Source organism: Vidua macroura, chromosome 6 (assembly GCF_024509145.1).
Source record: "Vidua macroura isolate BioBank_ID:100142 chromosome 6, ASM2450914v1, whole genome shotgun sequence".
NCBI lineage: Eukaryota > Metazoa > Chordata > Aves > Passeriformes > Viduidae > Vidua > Vidua macroura.
This window is the reverse complement of record NC_071576.1, coordinates 50,578,492-50,602,487: the sequence shown is the minus strand read 5'-3', so window position 1 is coordinate 50,602,487 and position 23,996 is coordinate 50,578,492. Positions and strand designations below refer to the sequence as shown.

The following is a 23,996-nucleotide window of genomic DNA, read 5'->3' as shown; positions in this document are numbered from 1 at the left end:
GATTCCTAACATTTGCTGAATGAAGTTCTGCTGTGCTGGTAGTCTCACTGTATCCTAATTAAATTAAGCAATGTTTTAGATGTTTGGATTCAATAGAAAATCTCTACATTTCCTTTCCAGAAAAGAAGAAAAAATATTTTTTTTTGCCTAATATTTGCAGCTGTGCCTTGATGGGGAGGATTGAATATGACTGCTAACCCATCTCTAATATTCATATAAAACACTGCAATAAAATCTGTGGTAAGATAATTTTTGTAACATCCTCTTTTAGATGTGAAATGAGATTTTCTTGTTTTTCTTTTGCTTATATACAATCATAGGTAGTGTATTCTTTGGAATTACAGTGTTGAGAGTCACAACTGATGACAGTCTGGAATAAATAGGACCTTATCAAGTAACACTAAAAGATTGGGAGTTTGCTGAAGAAAGAAATTTAGATGGAGAATTCAGGACTGATTTTGAAATTGCTCCATTTCATTGATTGTTCTTTCCTCACAACACACAGCTGGATAAAAGTTATTTTGTTTCCATATTCAATTTAAACTATAACAAGTGATTTCTGGGTGCTATTAATCTTATTTTTTCATTTTGTAAACACGATAGAATTTCAAAATCTATACAATATTTCATTCTTTTAAAACTAGTATTTCTTCCCATGCAAGTGCAAAAAAAGCACTTATTTAGAAGGAAGAGCTCTCCAATTAAAACTTGTCTCTCCAATCACAGGGATAAAGTGAATATCTGTGCTATCTAAGCTGATTCTGGAAAGAGAATTGTATATGTACATGCATAAAAAGTGGCTGGAAGGAAGCTGAGTTTAGAGGAAGTTCTCTTAATGTCTCATTTAATGAGTATAGTTCATATGAATTAGATGACATTAATTTCCTTACCTAACAGGAGCTAGTTACTTGTGATTTCTGTAGCTGATTATTTGGCTTTCATTAAAAATGGTTCATTATGTAAAAGAAGCTTTTGTTTGTTTTTTTTCAGTCTTCTCCATTGTCTAAACTATGGATTAATAATGAAAGGTAAAAAAAAAAAATTATATTTTTAATTAAGTTTTCAATTTTAAAGAGCAAGCTATAGAAAAGGACTTAAATTTTTTTCCTGCTCTTTGCCACAGTATTTGCAGAAATAATGTGATTCTTCTCTTTAAATAGTGAGGAGCATTTTACACTTTAATATCTACAAATACATCCATAGGGTGATGGCACGAAAAGGGAACAGCTGAACTTTATGCAGCTTTTATGTGTAATTCTGCAGCTGGACACACGAAAATCAGGTGAGAAAACCCCACATCTCCTCACTGTGTCTTCCTGTGGGGCTAATCCAGTTTTGAGGAGCAAAATGCAGTGAAGCTGACCCAGCTGTGTGCCAGGAAGGTCTAGGAGAACAAGGACAGGAATTAGTAGTTTTCCCTGAGGGTGCAGGAAGGGTAGAAAGAAATCTTTTCCATAGGTGCCACTGCAGCTTTTCTATTAAAAGGCTAATTGATTTACATTAGGATTCAATTATTTGGGCTCGTTTGCCATAATGGTAACACTGAGGATGACACACCAGAACACTCCAAGAGCCTTGCCTCTTTTCTTATACTGAAAATTGAAACCCAAATGCATTTCCTCTGCTGCATTCAGAATGCACAATATACACAGGAGAGGAGATATGCCCCTGTGAAATGTACTCTGACTTCTGATGTCTTGCAGTTACTTTTTATATCTTGTTAAATAAGTTACTTCCACGAGTTCTTAGTTAGTAATTATTAGCTACACAACTCAGAAATGTCTAAATATAAATATGAGGAGTATTAGTACTGCAAGATTTATATACTTTAAATATAAATTTTAATTTTGATCTTAATTACATTTTTATCTTTCATGTCTTACAAATACAAACAAGTATATCAATGAAAAACTTATATTTGCCTCTGAAGATTTTTATTGCCTCTGGTGATAAGTAACGAAGAAGCAAAGTTTATTGCAAAACAAGGACATTAGCATAGCCTGTCTATCACAGAAGCTGTAAAGAAGAAACTTCCTACCTCATTTGAGAAGAGACAATTTAGTCAAAAGCCTTTGATATGTATGGAGAAGCAACAAAATTTTATACATTTAGAATGTGCCCAGAGAAGAGAGTTAAAGCCCATTTCAGTGGGCTTTGAAAGAAGTCCATTGATATATTCATTAATAATGGCATTAGGTGGCATCTTTAGGCTTGCAAAACTGAATATTATTTTAAATTTAGTTCATAATCAAAGAGTTATAAATTGAAAGTGCTACTTATCTGCTGCACACAACCTAACAATCTGCAAGAAAAATTCAGCAGAGCATATTACTTCTACAAATAAGAATTATCATATGTCTTCTGAAATAACCACAACATTGCTGAATGGGCATGAGAAACAAAAACCAAACAAGTAAACTATGTTTTTTTGTTATGCTTTTGTTCCCTGAGGGTTTATTTTATAAATAAATAATTTAAAAAATGCAATCCAGAGCAAATTAGAATTCTTTGACCAGCTTGTGCTCCTGTAAATACACTACAAAATAATCAGACAAGATTTCTAACTAGAGAAAAACCTTCTAAATCCCATTAACCAGAGTACAAAGGGAGTGGCCTGCATTTGCAGACTGCAGTTCCACACATATTCCAGGAGTGTTCTGGAACAATTACACTCTAACCACAAGCATGAGTGTGTTTAGCCAGATGATTCTCAGAAGCAACTAAAAGTGCAGTCAGAACTTTCCTTAATTCAATTTATTTGTATACCTAGCTGATCACAAACCAAAACATTTAACACAGCCCTTTGCTGAAGAGTGTTTGGTATTTAAATTCTTCACAGTCCCAACCTAGAGTGGTATCATGGGGTGTTTTTTTGTGCTTCCATAGGTATTTTACCACTAAAACAGGGTCACTCAGGAAAAAAACCATAAACACTGCCTGCTCAAAAGTCTTAATATAATCCAATATTCAAAGGATTTAGCAAAACTTTAAGCACAGTGTTACAATGACTCACAATAAATCTTGAAGCACTGGGAATATGTAGGAAGCATACCAAGAGGTTTTGAATCCCACTATAACAGCATTCTAATTCAATATACTATAAATAGACCCAGGTTATATTTAAAGAAATCAGGATCTTTTAATTGTTTCTCTCACCTTAAGATAACTTAATACTGTCCAGGTTGCATTTTCATTATTTTATTTCTACAGCAACCACAATTGCAGCATTATTTTTCCTTCCTAACAAGACACTCAAAAAACTCAAAGAAGCAGCAGAAGCAGGGAAAACAGATTTTCAAAACCAATTGAGACTATTCTCAATTGGTTTTGAAAGTTAATCATCTTCTTTTGAAGTGTCCTATTTAAAAAAATAGTTTTGTCTGGAAGAACACACCTGTTGCAACTCGATGCAATGTTTCTGAGGTGTTTCACAGAAGTTACTTCAGTGTAACTGTGATGCTGAAATAATGCCAACTTAAATGATGGCTAGTTGTGACTGCAAAATAATTTTGAACTTAAGCAATGAATTTTGTGGTTATTTCCTCTCAATTGACTTTAAATAAATTTTAAATCAAAATTTCAATCTCTTTGCACTTGCAAAGATCTCAGGTACATTTCCAAGGAGTTTCTCACATTTAGGTGTCTCTGGGCCAGGTTTTTTAAGAGATTTAGGCCCCTTACTATTGCAAATATCCCTGTGGTCATGTTTTCAAAAATGTTTGAAGCATCTAAGACCCATTGAGTCAGATGACATCTTAAACTATTTTGAAAAATGAGATAAATGTGTGTGAATCACATAATATTACCTTTAACTTGGTCCTGATGTGATTCTTCCCCCAGCTGATGCTACAGCCATGAAATGTCTTTCTAAATGCTGCTGCTGGCTTAAAGCTGCATATAGATTCAAGGGCAGGGTGGATAGGCATTTGGAAGAGGGAAGAGAAATCTATTTGACTGATTCAAAATACACAAACCCCACCAGGATCTGGAAATCCCTGGAAATTAGTCAGAGGTAGAGATAATATTAGTGCAAAAGTGTAATTTTCCCCTGTTCTTCCTCATTCCTGAGTCTGTATTTATAATTGCTCCTGAAATCAAATGGGTATTTTGCCGGTTTTTCCCCTTCATGCCAAAGATCTCCATTCTATTTTTTTCTCTGACTTCTTTTGTAACGACTTTAGCCCTTCAAATACAGTACTGGATGACTTTTTTTATTAAGATTTGTTTTTCCCTTATGGAAATTCACACCTATGGGTTGGCCAACTGTCCTTCCTTAACACAGAAGTTTTATTTACTTTTCTGTTGTGCAACACCAACTAGTAGACATGAGAACCTGGATTATGTGATGGTCTGTACACCTCGGGCTTAGGGCTGACAGGTTTTGGTCCAAAGCTAAAGTTACTCACTTTGAGTTTCATTTAGCACAAAATACTTTTCAACCACATCCTTACAGTAACTTCTAAAGTATAAACATCAATATATTTGGCTGTTTCAGGGTATTAAAATAAATAGAAATATAAATAGAAATATTGTTGAAGGATTGCTGGAGGACTTGGGATATTTAGATATCACTTTCTAGAACTCAGTAGCACTTTGGTAACTTCCAAGTGGTATGGACTAGATTCACTTAACAAATTTTCATTTTCCTCCTTAGAGTATTAGCTCAATATGCCACAGCAAAGATAAGATTTTTCTGCTCTAGAGTACCTTAAATGTCCTGCATTTAGGGGAGACCAGAAGCCTGCAGTAAAGGAAAGCCTGCATCTTCAGCTCTATGATGGACTCAACATAGACAGCATAGACAGCACTCTGCATAAGACAACCAGCTTGTATAAGAGGATGAATGAGCAAAGAGAATACATTAAAATGCATTTATAAGGCAACACTCTCACACTCTCTCTCACATTACTTTCCCTATTAAAAAATAAATAAATAAATAAATAAAAGGTCAAGAACTCATTATTGCTTTAGTCATTAATTTGGTTTAGGATGGAGTAATTCTCAGTTGTTTAACTAACTTGACAACTCTGCACCTGCTATGACATAGCTAACACTGACAAAAAATAGCACTACTAAGTCTCTAAAAGCCTGAATAGGTAGATGGCAAAAGTATTACCCAGTTTACCAACTAATCTTCTAATTCTCACCATATCTTTTAACCATTTCCTATCTTCTAGCTGACAATCAAGAACATTAAACACATATAACATATCTTGAATTCTTGAACCACAGAAAATGAACTCTTTCAAAACTGAGTCTGTGAATGTTATCATTTTGAGCAGGAGCTGCATTCTCAGCCTTGGAAGTGGTGATGCCAGCTGGTCTGCATGATCTGACTTTGAGAAGTGAGGAGCAGTGGTCTCCTTTAACAGGTCACAGAAACATGGAAAAACTTGGATTGGAAGGGACCTCAGATTCCCATTCCAGCCCCTCTGCCATGGGCAGGGACATCTTCCACTAGACCAGGCTGCTCAGGGCCCCATCCTGTCATGCTGTGAGTGTTGGAGTGAGCCTTTTGGTAGGAATGATTTTGTCCTTTGTGAAGACTATTCCATTAAAACAAGTTAAAAACCATTTATTTTCAATACATCCATCTTCAGTTTTCCCTCACTTCCAAACTTGAACTTTATATTAATTTCTACATGTTCAATGTATTTGAATATTTTACACAGACATAGATGTCATAATGTGAATTTTTAATGGAAGATTCTGCTAATGAGCAATTAACACCTATATTTGGTCATGGGTTATTTGCTGCTGATCACCATAGCACTTTTCAGTAGTCACAACTATGGCTCAGAAAAGAGTTCTTCTCAGTAGTTTTGAGTACAATACACATGGAAGAGGAGAGGAAGAGGCAAAGTGGGAGAAGAACCTCACTTAGCTATTAAGTTAAGTGAACTTTAGCTATGTGTAGAGACTGACTGTGGTTTTTCCATGTCACCAGAGGGAGAATTTTCACTGTGTCCCACTCTTAGCACCAAGTGTTGATAGCTGTCTGATGGTGGGATATGTTTTCTGAGAGTATGCAGAGACATAAAGTGCCTTTGTCTATCGCTGCTATCTTAAAAATTGGCAGACCTTAACCTGATAGGATTAAGTATTTCTTTTTCTTCTTATCCTTCAGAAGTGGGCACCCTGTCTTTGGCTGAAGTCTGAGAGGCACAAAATTACACTGTATAACCCCTGGAGGGGAAGAAAGCAACAACAACAACAACACAAAAAAAAAAAAAAAAAAAACAAAAAAAAAAAAAAAAAAAACAAAACAGATAGGAGGGTCAATTAAATACATCCTGAAGTAGAAAAACCTCTATTTTCTACAGCCCCTAAAAAAACAATATCCACAGTCATCCTGTGACTCTTGCAGAATCCCAGCAAATGTGTCCTGGCACCAGAGGCAGGGATTGAAGGTAAAACTTTCAATCAGAAGCCAATAGGCAGTCTACAATTCTTAAGGAATCTGGAAAAACTAAACCACAGAATAGCTATGCCCATTTCATTTTCTTGACCTTCCTTAATAAACCTGTTCTTTTGAGGTTACCAGTTGAGATTTGATTTGTCTATAAATTTTCCCACATTTAGAACAACTTATTTGTGTAAGCCTACATTAAATATCTGTATACAGTACACTGACTTCTTAAATCTTGCAATCTGAGTGTGCCACCTGCAATTAGAAGATTTTGGTTTAGTATCTGTACTAAGGTGTATTCCAACTTTCAAGGAAAGCTACAATTGTCTACTAAACAGTTACATCAAAGATCAAATCCCATAATTAAATTTCAAACTACAGTGAACTATAAATAGTTTTCTGATCTCAGGGGTTAGAACTGGGATCTTATGTCAACAGAATACTTCAGGGGCATATATCAATCTACAGTATTTCCAAGCCAAAACAAATGCAAAAGATCTATCTTCACACATAGTAGTGTGTTTAAAAATGTCGGAAATGTCAACCGCTTACATACTTTCATATTATCCCTAATTAATACAAATTGCATTTAATTTCACATTTAGTAAAACATATTGCTGCCCAAAATAAGGACTATAATTTTTATCAGCAATTATTATTACTGATGCATCAACACAATTATTTAAATTCAATGTATATAGAGGCAGAATCCATGCAAGCATTTACAGTTTTTGTTCCCTCTGTGTTTCTTCCCTAATTTTTGTGGCTTGGAGCTCCTCCAGATGCTGTCTCTAACTTTGTGGTTTTGTATTTGAGATCCCATCTCCTGATTCATAGCATTCCTTGACTGACAAACAGATTCAGATATGAAAACAAACAGTTACCTGTGTATAATCTGTGCCTGACAGCTGCACTGCTTAGTTTCCCCTTTGTGGTGAACATACTGTTTCAGATTTGATTCATTTCTTGGGTCTCTGTCACTGTGTTTACTAAGCTATTCAGTAACTGGTGACACATGTGATCTCCACACTGCAAGCTGCTCTTCAGACTCACAGGATTTTTCTCTAGTCCCTCCCTCTTCATAAACTAAATTATTTTAAAAAGAACATTGGGTTTTGTATTTCCAAACTGATGTGCCTCCTAATTGAATGCAGAACACTTTCAAACTATTTTCCACTAGAGGCACACTTTTTTTCCTGATTTTAATGCACAATATAATACCTTCATTGGAAGATTAAAATTGCTTTACTAGAAGTAAAACCTGTTATTATATGCTTTTTTAGTGGTTTTGTGTTGTATAATGTAGGGTGAATTATGTAAAACACACCAAACAGGATACTTTACAAGCTGCTACTAGCATGCTGCAAACAATCACAGTCTCACTGATAGACTGGGATTTAGCATCTTAAAATTCCTGTGGAAATCAAGTGCATTTTATGTATTGAGTTTGATTATTTAATCAGACAACTTGCATTTTGCCCTGGCTAATTTGGAAGGCTGATAATATTTTACTCATAAAGTAATTGTGCACCTGTTGTGATGGAAACTTGTTCAAACAAATCTTAATAGACATGAAGATTCATTCCCAACATGAACGTGTTACCCTCTCATTACTGCAATCTATGGGGCAGCAAATTTTAAGCAGCTTAAGAACAGGTCTCAGCTTAATCTTGGATAACTCTTCAAGAAATTTATGACAATACATCTAAACTTTGTCAAAATATGTCAATACAGACTGAGGTAAATATTAGGATATATGGGTTAAACTAACAGCAATTAAAAAAAAAAAAGAGCAAGAAAGATATGTTCATAATAGCACGATTTCAGTGTGAGAGCTAATGACAAAGATCCAGTTTTGATCAAGCTGCCTGGCTATAAATCTATTAAAATTATTATCACAGAGAGTAATGCCTACAATTAATTCATAGGATCAGGGCAGGCTACATCCTTCATAGATTTGTGTTTCCTCAGTTCAGATAAATTTCTATGGAAATTATTTCAATACATCTTTCTATTTTCTTAAAAATTCATATATTGGTATTAATTGATTGATGGGACTTCATCTTTATAGTGGTTTTGAAATTTTTCTCTATTGTCAATCATGCCAAAAAAAATTTGTTGGGATGGAAAATAGATGAATTATTTACTTCAATCCACCATAAATATTTGAGGGAGGAACAGAGGGGACATAGTGAATTGATATAAATTCACTCACCAAGTAAGGGGACAGTATTGTGAAGGACCTGATTGGAGCAAGGGGATCATGATTAGCCTGAAATCACTTTAATGTTGGCAGGAGGAGACAAAAACAGGAAAAATGAGCCCAGTTTGGCTAGATTTGCCCTTTGGCAGAAAACTGTCAGATGTCATTGGTCAGATCCTAAGTGATGTGACACAGTTAAACAAATCAAGATATCTTGAAAAAAAACCACTGATAACTAACCTCATCTGAAAGGTCAACTTGTTTAGAGGGGACAAGGACAACCCTTCTTGTATTTCTTCTTCTATTCCTCATTGAGCTTAGGCTTTTGAGGCAGTGGCTGTGTCAGGTTGCACATTATGTTCTTGCTATTATCAGTTGCAAGGGAGTTACTAAATGTACCCCTACTTCATTTTTCCTCAATAATAATGCTATGTGCCTTGAGTCTTACAGATGACATTTCTGACTTGCCTCAATTTGTTAAGTTCCCAGTAAGGTATTTTTACGTATCTCTTAAGAAAAAAAAAAAAAAAAAAAAAAAAATCTGATATCTCTGGTATCATCAGGATGTCCTCATTACCATACAATATCCACACATCATGATCCCACTTCAAGACACAACTTTCTGTTCAGAAATGGAGTTTAAAACCAACTGAAAGTGAAAAGGATTGCCACAAAGGTTCTTGTTATTCAGTGCCAAAGTTTGATGTTGCTCAGAAAGTGATATTTTATGCAAGGGGTTTCTTTCCCAATTAGCTGCAGAGAAGGCTGAGGAGAGTGGTCAAAGTGCAGAACAGCTTTCATATAAAGAATAACTAAACATATTTTTATTTTTCAACCTGGAAAAGTGACAGAGCATGGTGTAAAAAGATGAACAAAGATGAGCAGAGAACAGTTCATTCTAAGAATATCAATTCTAAGATCTAGGGGCACCTGCAAGGTACTAGGTGCAAATATACACCGTATTGCTAACTGCTGAGCTTATCCCCACAGACATTGCAGCTGTCTGCTAAAGGGTTCAAAAGTGACTGGACATGTTCATAGATGATAATTCTATCAAGGGTCATTAAACCTGAATTACCACCTCTAAATCAAGCAATCCATTAATCATATTTTGTGGGAAATTGGAAGAGTATGCTGAGGAAATATTAGTGTATGTTTGCCCTTTCCTTACAGCCTTCCACAGGTTGAACAGTGTCCAGGGACAGAATGCTACAGGACATTGTGTTCTTTATATGGCACTTAAAGTTTTCTGAATATGAAACACCAATAACAAAGGACTGATAAAAGTACATCTGGAGGTTTCCACAACATTTAAATTGACCATAAAATTTCAGTCCTTTCCATACTGTGCCTATATGTATTTTTCTAGATAAACACTGACGTTCATCAATTTTTTAGAAATTGACTTTGTAACAGAAAACAACAAAAAGTCAAAAGCACCAAAGCGTAATGAAATACAAGAAATGGAGTTTCCACTTTTGTTTTAGCAGTGCAAACTCCTACAGAAACACTTATTTTTCCATAAGAGGTTGTATATTTGTCTTCAGTAGGAGTTTTATTTTACTAAAGATAAGAAACTTCATTGGCAACTCAGCTGGGCACAGAGGCAAAATAAAATTTGCCACTGACATCCACTTTCAGAGGAGAAGGTGCTGAGGTCCGAGTAGTGATACATTCTTCAACATAGAGGCCTTTCTACTGCACTTAAAGGCTCTGTATTTATTACAGAAAGCCATGACTGATATACTGGGAAAAAAAAAAAAAAAAAAAAAATATATATATATATATATATATATACACCACCAAAACAACCTCCCAATAGAGGAAAATGCTATTTTTTTCTGTGGAAAAAGTGGAGAAAACAGACTTGTAATTTTTAGTTTATAGGCAACCTTTTTTCTGCTAAAAAATTTAGATGGTCGTTGAAAATAAACACATTTTAATACCGCACATTTTCTTGTCACTAATTGTAAAAATAAAGAATGGATCACATTCCAGAAGGCAGTCTGTTGTAATGTGCAAAAGAAATGTATTGCTGTTTTAGTTCCTTATTATTAGCATCATTATCCATCTTGTTGCTTTTTCCCATGAACCGTTGATACTATTTCTTACTACATTATTTGGAACACATTTCACAAAGCCCAGAATCTGAGTGGGCTGTCATATTTATTTCGGTGTAGTACAGAGTTCAGACACTGACCTCTGAATAGTTAAGCTTAGAAATATACACTGATAAGGTAAAAAACATATAGATTTCTGTGACTGTGGTAAGTAAAAAAATCACTGTGTGCCTGGAACTAAAGGCCATGCATCCTGCTTGATGTTTTTTAGAAAATATATTCAACAATATGGAAATCTTGATTTATGTGAAAGGTTGATTACAGTGTAATTTATAGTTCTGGAGTTTTAATAACTAGAAATGGTAATAGTCATTAACTTTCAACATTAGAAGTAGTCATGATTGTGAGAGGTGCCACTGAAATACAACCCTCTCAACAAAAGACTAGAGCAACAAAAATGTTTGGCTTTTTTTAATGTGATAAACACAGCTTCAATCCTGCCAAGACTTATATGTACATAATTTAAACATTAGCACTATGTACAGTTAGCAGTCCAATCTCTTCCACAGAACTATACTCTGTACAACTGGGGGTTTGTCTGTTTAAATCCAGTATCTGAAGAAATATATTTAATATTAAAAAATAAGTCAAGAAGACATAAGAAAATATAGTTGAAAGTGTTTCACACCAGTGATTAGTCTAATTGTGCTGGTATCTTGACCATAACAAACAGATACAATGGGGTTTGGTAAACTTAACCAAAATATTCTTATTTTTGGAATTCATTACCTTCTTCAAGCAAATTTGACTAAAGGGCGTGCAAACATTAACTGTTGAAAGTGCTTATGAAATATTCAGGCATTCAAATGTCTTAATTTAGCAGGTCAGGTTAGACCTGGAAGCACAGCCCTTGTACTGTGTTACACAAAGTGCTGGTGGCTGGAGCAATGGCAAAACAAAAGCACTGCTCTGATCTGGAGAGCTGTGACACAAAGCTGAATATATCACTTCATTGGATCATGGCAATAAATTCATTATGAGAAACCTTTACAGCCTGTGGTATATTTCTAATCAGGACCAATTTCTTGAGGATTTGGTTGTTGGGGTTCTGGGCTGTGCTGTTTTGTTGAATGTTTTCATTGGTTTCACTAATTGGAACCAGCTGATACTTTTTCCTGTGTATTGATTTTTTAAATCCTAGCAGTTAACAATGATTCTAATGTATCATAACACTTTAGACCTTAATCATATAGTGGGGCTTCTGCTTGTAGCTTTTGTTTGAGTTTTAATTAAGAAGATCTTGTGTCTCAAAGCCTGAGCTGGGTTTTTAATTGCTAGTATGTATATCACACAGACTTCAAAAGAAATAAAATATGTTTATAACAGAGAGCACAAAGGAGAGCTTTGAAATGTCTATAGCCATACAAAGTGACATAATTAAAAACCTCTGAGTGCCTCTGTGATATAAGGCTTATATATATTTATTTATACATATTTATGAGGCAAACTGTTATATACCCTTAGACTTCATGAGAAAGAATTTTCAGCAATTATACTGAAAAATAATTACTACAAATTCAGACTACTGTGTTGATCAGGGCTAAAAGAAAACAGATTTTTTTCCTCAAAATGGACTTCAAATTTGATATAATGCCGCAAGAAACACCTGAAAGCTTATCTGTGAAGAAAAATTTTATAAAATAGAAGCAAAAATAACATTTTAAAATGTTTTGTAAATCATGTATGTTTTTAAAAAAATTAATTCACTGTAAAAACCACAACTTTCTCTAAGATTCATTCATGCACAACTCCTTCCAAGACTATTCCAGAAATGGAGAGTGTTAAATTACTGGATTGAAACAGTTGTGCTTCACAGTCCTCTTCCAATCATTAATACACACAAAAAATGCTCCTAGAAAACACCTCCTTGTGTCTCTCCTGTTCCCATACCAGGGAAAAACATGCTTTCCAAAATTGTTTGTGGATATCTTACAAGAGAACTATCAAGTGGGTGAAGAAGTTTCATTATGCTAAATTCAACTTTTCCTAGGAAGCAGAAATTCTGCCTCCTACCTACCAAAATATTTTGAGGCCATTAAATGTGCACACATCACACAAAACAGGGGGTTTAGACTCTTATTACTAAAGCAGCAAATATAAAAGGAGACGGGATAAGCATGGGAAGCATAATAGAAACAGCCTTGGATAAAGCCATGGACATCAATCACTCACCTCCCAAAATAGAGTCTACTGTACAAAGACAGCATGTGACATTCAAGTCACAATGCCTATAAATATAGAGGATTCCAGTTGTAAACACCACCAATGGAAGGCAGAGGACTAACCTGCAGCACAGGAGCTGCTGACCCAGGAGTCACTCTTCTCTAAGGCTGCTAGACCAATTCTGACCCTTTCACGATAACATCATTGCTTAAGTTACTTAAAGACTGACCTTTCTTATTTGATCTTCAAAGACTCTGCATGCTGAGAGGCTATTGGCCCTCAATAGACCATTGAGGGCTATTTCAGTAGGACAACTGCCTGTTGCATGCAAGACCGTGCTATTCCAGAGATTTATATTTGGAACAGAAACAGAAAACTTGAAACAGATTCTGTATAGTGATAAATGATGCTACTCTGCCTAGCTGTGGCTGCTGAAGAAAAACTAGATAACCCAGCAACAGAAATACATGCAGTGAGGGAGGGTTAGGACAGAGCTCTGTACACCCAAATATCTGGAAATAAAGAAAAGAGCCCTGCCGCACTTTGTTTATTCAAATATGTAATAACAACAATTAGAATGAAAAGTATTTCCTAATCCTGATTTTTATACAAAAGAAACCAAATACTGCAAAAGCCAGATGTAAGCCTAACAAATTGCTTGTGTACCTTAAATAAATCTATTTGCATGCACACCCTGGCAAATAGGATACAATCAAATGATTTGCACAGACAACTCTGGGATTTTTTTTTTTTTTCCAGGTGAGCAAGGCATTTAACTCAGGTCAACTGCTTCAGAAACATTTAAAAACTTGACCTATGTGTTTCATTTATAAACATATCAAATGAACAAGCAGACTTATTTAACCACTGGAATTTGGCTACAAAGCATTCAGGCAGATTCTCCTCAGTTTCAGGCAACCTCCTGAAGTCAATGGCTTGTTTGGCTGGAATTCAAGGAAGAATCTGGACCATTCTTAATAACTGAAATCTTAATAAAGAAACTCAGCAAAAGCAATTTTACAAGTGAGGCACACTATGCAAGAGTAATTGTGAACAGGAACAATCCCACACCAAGAAAAAATGAATTATTCACTGTTTGTTACTTTTGTATTGGCCTCTATTGTCTGAATTAATAGATATAGTTTATAATTATATCTTGATTAACACTATTGTGTTCTAAATATAGAAGGTAAAGCAAGAAAATACCGTTTTTATTTGTTTCTCTCAGCCAATTATCTTTTCTTCTTGTCTGTGTGCTTCCCAAACATGAATAGAAACAGTTTTTGTCAGTGGTACATTTTTTTTTCCTGCTTTCATCCTTTTTTCTGGCACTGATTCTTAGTGAACTGCCTTCCCACAACCAAGATGCTAGTCTTTCACTGAAGGGGGAGGGCTGTGGTTGTGCAGACACAGAGGAAGAATATGTGCTCAGGTTATCCTTAGTGAGAACAACACCTTCTCTCTAAAATAAACAACTCCCAGTAACAGTCAGTGCAAAGAGCAGCTCCTCACAGGACTACAACTTCCTTTCTTATAATCAACTTTTTTTTTTCCTTCTAATGAATTCATTGATTTATTTTTACCGCATAACTTCATGTCTCTAAGTTAGACTCTCTGTAATATGAGCAGAAATTCTGTACAAGTTCAATTCAATAAAATTATTTAGAATCTAATGGAAATTGAGGAAAAATATATTTGACCTCCCAAAGACAACAAATTTTCAAATGTAGTTCTTTCAGATCCCAGAATGCCCTACCAATTACTTTGCTGGAAATTCAATCATCACCATGAAAATGAGCTTCATGATTGTGGAATCTACCACCTTGAACAACAAAAGGATTTATTTTAAAGTATGCTTCCCCTAATTTGTTTTGTTCCTTTCACGTAATCAGGTTTTCATGCTGCCATGTGCTAGATTGTTATTTGTCTGTGGATTTTTTTTTTTCCTTTCTGAGATGATTTAAGGTACACAAATGCTGATAGGAGTTAATAGCAGACTATTGGGTTAATAGTGGTTTTATTGGCTCAGAGGTAACCAGCCTGGAGACAGTGGTTAGGTCATGGGTTTGGGAGCCCAAAGGAAAGGATTCCAACTTCAGACCTGTTCCTACTCCAGGAACAGGTATGTATGCTATGTAACCCTGCACCTAGTTTTCTTCTCCTATAAAATGACACTAATGCCTTTGTCAAGAGGTCTGAAGTGTAAAACACAACATAACAGCAACCATATTTTGTCTTCCATGTTGGTTCTATTTTTAAAAAATTAAATGCAGCTGCAGTAGCAAAGATTCAGCATTGCATCTTGCTGGAAGCCAACGAGCAGCATGGATGAATATTGCAAATTTTATGGCAACTTAAGGACAGGTTACACAGGAAATGGGTTTTGGAAACTAACTGAGGGACTAGCAACACATAAATCTTCTGAGCCTAATCTGAGGATCCTTTTTACACACTTAATGGACTATTCCCCCGGAAAAGGTAGTTGAGATTTCTTCCAAATCTGAGTGCGAGTGCTTTGTAGAGAAATGAGAAAAGAATGAGAAGCAAGAACTCTACCCACTCACTCTGCAGAGAGCATATATGCTAAGAAAATAGGAGGAACAATGTAAATCCAGAAAAACAAACCTTTCTATTTCAATAATTGAGATGTCATTAGAAAGCATTTTGTGCCATATAAAAGAATAAAGAACATTATTCTGCATTGTTAGAGATGCCACCTCTTTTAAATTTGATTCGCTAATAGCTTTCAAGTAGTTTCTATTTAAAGACTAAATAGCTATATTTTGCAATTAATAGACAATAATAATTCAACTAGCATTCAATGTTTTCCACAGTATTAAGAGATAATATGGCTTTAAATAGATTGTGATTTCAAGACATATTTTTTTTATTTTATTGCAGTCAATTTTAACATGTTCCTGCAAAATTGTATGCTATATTTCTATCACTGATATTACTATGGGATTTCTTACCTGCCTAACATATATGCATTGTCATAATTCTACCAGAACAATCAGGAGAATCCAACAGATTTTTGGTCCTGAAGGAACCAATTATAACTTATTTATTAAAAAGAGCCAATCTTTCATATACTTGTATAATAAAATAAAAAAAATTGGAACTGACCTGAATTTCCCTAGTGGAAATTGAAATCCCTAAGCATCAATTTTCATCAAATAGAATATATATATTTTTTTACATTAAAAAATTTATGGAAAAGTTTTATTAACATGATGAACATGACTTTTTGATCCTACATCTTTTTAGTTGCAGTTTAACAAAATTATACAAATGAAGAGAAATAAATCTTAGGTACTTTGTGTACTCCTCAAACATGTCTTATGACCCCTTCTCACAGCACAAAAAAAGCACATGTTAAATTTGTTGCTTAATCAATAACACTGAATTTCTTCTGACTAAGAAAATGCTTGGAAGAATTGATGGGTGAGGGAAAACACTTCAAGTTTTATACCTACTACTTAATTGTCAAGAGATTTTCCTTTTCCTAGGATTCTGGCTCAAGAAATAATGAGAATACTGGAAATTATTGCCCACAGATACAACAAATTTTGCACTGATTTCAGTAAGTCCCAAATTGTATCCAGACCTGCTCTTTCTCTGCATAGCAGGATTAATAGAAACAATTTTTTTCAATTTTGAATCAAAGATGTAGAATAGCAATGGCACAATTACCACCCTTTATAATCTGAAAGCTATTTCTACACACAGTTTGTGCAACTGGGAAGAAGCAGTACCAAGTACTGATAACTCTGCATTTCTTCCTCTTCCTCTGCTCAGAGATATATGGCTGATGTCAGTGAACTAATGTAACTAACCTGGTGTTTTGTGATAACATCCCTGATACTGCCTATAACTGATTATGACATACTCCATTTTTTTTTTGCACACTCATCAGTCATGGCACCCTCTAGTCATGACAGCTATTTCTATTTTTTTTTTTCTGAAATTTCAAAAATCCTCAATCCCTTTCTTAAAATATATGCAACCATTTAAAATTTGATCTAGTGAGATACCTTTAATTTCTCCAAGGAGATCACTTGTGTTTAATTTTTCCATCTTCTCCTTCCAGTCTTTAGAAAGTAGCTTTTCCATACAGGATGTATCTATTAAAAAAAAAAAAAAAAAAAAAAAAAAAAAAAGGAAAATAAAAGAAAATAATTATGAAACAGTCTTACAGGTGCCACCTTCATTTTAAGACTGTTCTCCCAGTACCATTTGAACCACAGCTTAGAAAGGAAATGAACTTGCAGCCAAACATAGTTCTTATTTAACTGCATTTTAAATCCAAAGTAATTCCCCTGGGGTTAATGGAGTTACTATGGATTTAACAAGGGTCTAATTGAAAGGAAAACTTCATTGAGGATTTATGCATGCTAACTGCCAATTTACATGCATAGATTGCCAATGTATATACGAATTCTGTCTTTTTCATTTGAGAATGATTGTACACTCGAAATTATACATGAAGATTTAGTAGTTTTTTTTGGAAATTTGGCACACAGTGACATCTGAAACCCATTTTTATACCCATGTCAATGCAAAAGTTATTCATATAATGTCCCCATGGAATTCATGAAAGCACTCTACATATTTGATGTTCACAGTATCAGAAATTTTCTCAGTACGCTACAAACAACATGCAATGATTAGAACATAGGCTTTCATCATGTCAACTTCAGAATGCATTTCAAGGCTTTGCCCCAGCCTGGGAGGCCTTCTGGAGGCAAAACTGTCACTGAAGTCATTACACTTTGGAGAAAGTAAAAGATTGGTCCTAGTAAGCTTCCTGTGATCAGACCCTAATCCCGCTACAAAATTTTATATTGAGCATAACAAACTCCAATAAATTCTAAAGGTTTTTTTCAGTTCCTAAATTAAACTAATTGGCTCTGATATCTAAATTATAGATAACCTTGCAGATACCTAGAAAAGGTGATTTTTAAGATAGAAATTGTTATGAAGGGAGCCTACAAGACTGCAAATTCTCCTGCAGGGAGCCTACAGGAAAGATGGAGAGAGACTATTTACAAGAGAATGTAGTGGCGGCTCAAGGAGAATGGCTTCAAACTGAAAGAGAGTAGGTTTAGAGTTTATATTAGTAGAGAATTGTTTATTGTGAGGGTGGTGAGGCACTGGCACAGGTTGCCCAGAGAAGCTGTACATGCCTCATTCCCTGGCAGTGATCAAGGCCAGGCTGGATAGGACTCTGAGTGGCCTGATCTAGTAGAAGGTGTCCCTGCCCATGGCAGGGGAGTTGGAATAAAATGGTCTTTAAGGTCCCTCCAACCCAGGCCATTCTATGATTCTGTGGTTGATGTGATGTGGGTTTTTATGACTTTTAAGAAGCACAATTCGGATTTCTAAACAATTATCAAGAAAACGTCACAAACAACTCAACTGCGGCATGCAACACTCAACACTTATTTTTCCTTCCCAGTTAGTAATAATAAAATCTCTATTAAAATTTGTGTGCTTGCTTTCACCTGTAGGCACTCACCAACAATGTCTGTGCTAAACTCCTTGGAAACCCTTAGGGCAAGTTTGCAAAATACCAAAACCTACATGTAACTCTGTTCCCAAACCAAATTGTACCAAAGGGCTTTGTTGTAAGACCATACATCACCCTGTGGTGTGTGAGTGCTGAGCACAGTGTTCCTTGGGAAACAGCCACACACCTTCTCTTCCTAGAAACTCTAATAGCAAGGGGCCACTTGTTTGAGAAGACCAATTGGCACAATGCTTTCTAAGTAGCTACTAATATTCCAAATTTTAATTATTTTTGTACTGGTCCTACTCCAGTCACAAATTAACAGTGAGTTGTACGAGAAGGCAGAATTCAGTCTTCCACTAAATTACTGGCAGATTAAGATCAAATCACAGCTGAAATTCTCATTTCAGTAGTCCCAGTACAAGCACTCACACATGTGAAAGCAAAAGCAAATTGCCCAGATTTAAGAATGGCAACACAGATCATATCATTGCAACGGGTAACAGTTTGTTCCACTTCAGATGATTCCAAAAATACTCAGAGGGAGGAGAGACATTCAAAGAGGTCACAAAAGGAGGAGTTAAAGATTTACGGAGAAGTTTTAAGGAAGAGAATAGTCATATGGCCAATCATATTTTAGGGTACAAATCATTTCAGCCTAAAAATTCATTAGTATAACTCCTTTGACATAAACAAACGAACAAAAACCCCAAACAAAACAAAACCTGATTGAAAGCAAACCAAACTGTAACTACCAAGAGATCAAAGATCAGATTTTAATTGCAACACGTTTTCATCATGCAAGCCTCCATGGAAAGTCAACACAGCTCATAAATATTTTTGAAGTAATATTTCAGCAGAAAAGCTAATTTATTTACTAATTATATCTTTCTATGAAAGAGACAAAATTAAGGAGCTGTAAGTTGCAATAGGCAGTGTTAAAATACTAGTTATATAATAACAATTTAATTTTAACAATAATAGGCACTTATTATTTTTATGAGTTCTGGCCTGATAGTAGGAGAATCAAGAAATAACCATCAATTATCAATAGAACATTATAATTTGTCCTATTTTGTGATTTCATGATTAGTTTAAAAAGAGGTTTCTGTGTTTCTCCTCTGCCAAAATTTCAGACCCCTCATTCCTGAAAAAAAAAGCTTTAGAATTTTATCTCTATGTTTGCTATAAGTTATGTAGTCTACTGCTTTTAAATAAGATGCTTTCCTCAGTTCACACAAAGAAAAAAAATAGTTCAACAAAAAAGGTTAAAAAAAGAAATAACTAGCATAATACTGAAATTGATAAAATACTTTCCTCAAAAGCACCTGTTTTATTTTTTCTCTCACTGTTCCTAAGAACACCCATGCTTATCTGTAGTGTTCTTATATTATGTAAGGACAAAAAATATATTTCTAAAGACAGACTGGGAAAGAGCTAGATTGGAAAACAGGTCTATTTGTGTGCCTTTTTGATATAATCACATTGCTAGTTAGAATTTTTCTCTACAAATGACTGAAAAATTCCTTAAGAAAGAGTTCTTTTAACACCCCTATCTCTTTCAAATTCTGTGTTCTGGATCTGACCACACAATTTATAGCTCCTGTATTTTGCTATTGAGAAGATTACAAAAATTATTATACAATGAGCCTTTTAATAAACTTTTTTATAGTATTGTAAAAGTGTTGCTATGAAAATCCTGTATATTTTCAATTACCATGTTTATTCTGCATATTTTTTCAAATTTAAAATAATGATATGTGGTTAAAACCCTCTGGAGGTCCTCCACATTAGACCCAAAACTAAATATAAAGGCTTATACTTGAAAGGCATGACTCCGTTCAAGTTCTGTATTCTGTGTTCACAAACACACATTTTGAAAAGGTTTGTGAATCAGAAAGGGATTTTTCTCCTTTCTGTACTGAGAAGTAATTTTTACAGCCATATAAAATCTACAGAGATATCTTCTGACATCAGTAAAATGTCTTCATCCATATTGATTCATTTTCTGATTTGACTCATTATAGAAACAAAACATCGACTTGGAATCCAGCACTGAGCAGTGAAGAAAGGAGCCCAAATTCACATCTGCACTGCATCACTCTCCCTGCACTGCTCCAGCACCATTCCAAAACCTTGTGGATCCCGACATTTTCAAAATTCAGGGGTATTCTTGCTAAAGACAATTATAAAAGAAGCAATGAAAGAAATTAGCATTTATACATTTTTAGCTCTTCTCACTGACTTTATAAACCACAGTCAGGCTTATGCCGCACAGTAGCATATTTTCTACTGGCACATGTAAGATCAAACTCGTGAAGTTGCACTGGAGCAATTTATTCTATTAAAAAACACACAGCTTCTCTTCCTTTATATTCTTCCCTTGTGAAGGAAAAAATTCCCTTCAAGGACAGCAAACAAGTTAAGTATAATTATGATGACTAAATTAAATCTTTGAGTATTATTTAATATCACGGTTTGTTACATACTTAGTTAGCAATTTTAATTGTAAACTAAAGGAGTTTAAAGTACTGTGAGAATCTTGTTAGACATGACAGTTTTGCAAAGGTGAATGAGAAGAGGATGTTAAAAGATATATATAATCAGGGAAAAAAAAAAAAAGCTGAGGGGAAAAAACCCTAGGTGTTAGATGAAAAGGATCTCTTCACAATGACAAAGCATCGATGAAAAGAATTAACATTTGTCCGTTGGGTAATCAATCAGTCATGGAATGGATGGAATCCAGCTCTTTGTTGCACAGCCGGTGATGAAGAGTGAGCGTGTTAGCTATCACAGTCAAGCTCTCAAGTTCTTCCGACTGAATGAAAGTCATCTTTATTGAATCAGGACCAGCTTTTGCCTCTTGCCTCATCCTTATTCTCCCCCTTTTTCAGTTCTGGGTTTTTTTCCTTTTAATTTCACTTTTACATTCTTCAACAAGTCACTCACCCCAGCTATAGCTTATATGAATACTGTATGGGCCTGACAAAGGCCTGCACCTACCCTCATTGATTTTTGGGGGGTGGTTCCTTTTTTTTTTTTCCTTCTCTTAATTCACCAAAGTAGCCTTCTACTACTTTCTTTGAAATACAGATTAAAAAAAAAAAAAAAACAACCAACATTCATGCCATGTGTGAGTTTTTGTTTTTTTATGGTAAAGTCATACATAAAAGAAAACCTAAATGTGAGAGTGCAGCAGCAAAACTTCAAAGCACTGACTGTCAGACATTATTATTTCAAATCAGCTTTGACTTTTTGAGACTTAATAAAACGCTATAGTACAGACTGGCATATTTATAACACCTATACCAGTAATCAACTGAACTGTCTTATTCTTTCTACTGTGCAATGCCTTGTTATTTCTTTTATAATAAGCTTCCCTCAAAACATGTTGTAACAATACTGCAAACTGATAATTATTAATGATATGAGTTCTAAAACATGACTTGTTTTGCATACAATTCTTTTTGAATCCACACATTACTTTGTGACAGAAGACAAAAGCACATTGATTTATTAATAATGATTGCAAATGCACAGCAAGTTCATAAACAATACAGAAATATAATTCAATCAAAGGTATAGAGGTATAGCTGACATATTTCTACGTGCATCTGGAATTGCTACATCTCAAGGAAACAGGCACTGGGAAAGACAAGGGAGAGGATTTAGCAGAGAAATCAGGCATGCTGCAAGAGAAATTGCTCTAAAACATGATCATATCCACAGTAGGAGGAGGAGGATAAAGTTATTTTCTGCATTTTAGAAGAATGATACTACAGAACTAAAGGCACCTTTCTCTCTATTTCAGGACTAAGTCTATAGTCATATCCCATTATAATTTAGTAGATATTGTTAAACATAAAAATATATCATTTGAGCAGAGTTTAGGGACTAAATACCAATTTGCCAGTCCCTTCACCTCTTGTGTTCTATATTCCCCAAGCTACTTTCATTACATTTTATTTGCCTTCAGCTCCATGGGAGAAAAGGTGTCCTTTGGACCAGCCTTTGTCAAAAGACTTCACATGCCTCATTTAAGTCTGTATAAGAAAAACAGCACAAGTGGAATTAGCCTGTCAGCATCTATGAAATATTTGTTTGAGAATATTGTGTGGGGTTTTTTCTTTGAAAGAATGTTAAATAAGATTATGAACTCCTTGTGACAGACATTTGTGTGCTTACTAGGCCTATTGCATTTGATTCCTTCTACAGAAGAGCTGCTTTTTCCCCCAAAACCAGCTAAGCTGCAAATTAACATTACAGTGACTACCATTTTTGGCCTGAATCTTCTTGCACCTTTGCACATCTCACCCCATGCTTCAAGTGCAAACATGTTTTTTTCAAGTGGGTGAAACTAAGGACATGACACCTAAAATAATAACAATGCAATACATCACAGATCTAAAAGAGGAGGACTTGTTTCAATATTCTTCACAGAATACTAAATCCTCTTCTGAGTTGAAAAATCTAAATGAAATATTTCTGAATAACAGTCAAGCAGAATTTAGATTTTACTCTAGTCAATCTTTGTTACTTACAATTAAACTAAAACAGCAGGTCCATTTTTGCTCTTATTAGATCCAGTCATTAAAATGGTGCAATATTCAGAAAATTGAGTATGTTTTTTAAAAAAAACTGTAATGAGTTTTAATATACCTGTGTTGGGATCTTTAGTTAACAGATCCCTCTCTGAGCACATGGCAACAGCTTGCTTATGTGTCTTTTGTGAATTCACTGCCAATCACATTTCCTTGAGGTAAAGAACCACCTAGTATAGAATGAAATCATAAAAATATTTCCTCATTTTCATGCTTGATGTTATGTATTTTAAAATTATATGCAAACTCTAACATTTCTGTATCAAAGAGAAAAGCAAAAGGTCAATTTAATTCACTTTGAAAGAACACAATTTTATATTCTTCTAACAATTCAAAATTAAATTAAGGACTTCATGTTTTTATTCACTACTTGAAAAATAAAATGCAGTTTAACCATGACTATTAGAAACTTAACTGCTGGATGGTATATCTATTCTGTTTTAATCCAAAGATGTAACATTTATGTAACATTACTAAAATAGATATTTTTGTTGTTGCCATAGTTCCTTTTTTTCTTCATTCGAACACAAATTATCCTTTTCCATCTCAATAAACTTTAAATAAAAGGATTCGGCAACAATACAAAACTAATCAAAAATCAGCCTGAAGGCTTAACATCCATATTTGCAATACAGTGCCACTGCCTCTTGCTCATAAGCAGCTTGGCTTCAATCTTGCTGTCATTGGAGCAGCAGGTCAGGGGAATCTCATCTCATCCCTCTCAATTTCTGTGCCATTCTTGTACCATAATTAATTGCCATGGTCTAACAGAAAATTAAAATATAAGGTGTTTCAATGCATTGTTAGCCAGTGAACTGATGCCTTTGGCCAACATCTCAAGAATTTCTTGATTTAATAAGCTCTCCAAATGCAAGTTTTTGGAAAGCAAAAAATACAGTCACTTCACAAAAATTACCAACATGACATTTAAAACAGGAAAAGATGCTAATTGCTTTAGCTTTTTTTTTATTGGAAACTACAAATAAAATAA

At 34.7% G+C, this 23,996-nt stretch overlaps 1 protein-coding gene across 11 annotated transcripts in view; it reads right to left on the bottom strand.

Annotated features, from left to right (window-relative positions):
* The window catches only part of SOX6 (SRY-box transcription factor 6), a 369,801-nt gene that overhangs the window by 156,755 nt on the left and 189,050 nt on the right, over nucleotides 1-23,996 (bottom strand). For 8 of the 11 annotated variants that reach the window (XM_053979406.1, XM_053979405.1, XM_053979401.1 and 5 more), the window contains 2 exons: nucleotides 16,930-17,019; nucleotides 6,088-6,186 (listed from right to left, as the gene is read on the bottom strand). In XM_053979406.1, the coding sequence (XP_053835381.1) occupies nucleotides 6,088-6,186; nucleotides 16,930-17,019 (189 nt within the window). The remainder of the gene's footprint in view (nucleotides 1-6,087; nucleotides 6,187-16,929; nucleotides 17,020-23,996) is intronic. The other 3 variants (XM_053979408.1, XM_053979409.1, XM_053979410.1) reach the window with 1 other exon arrangement.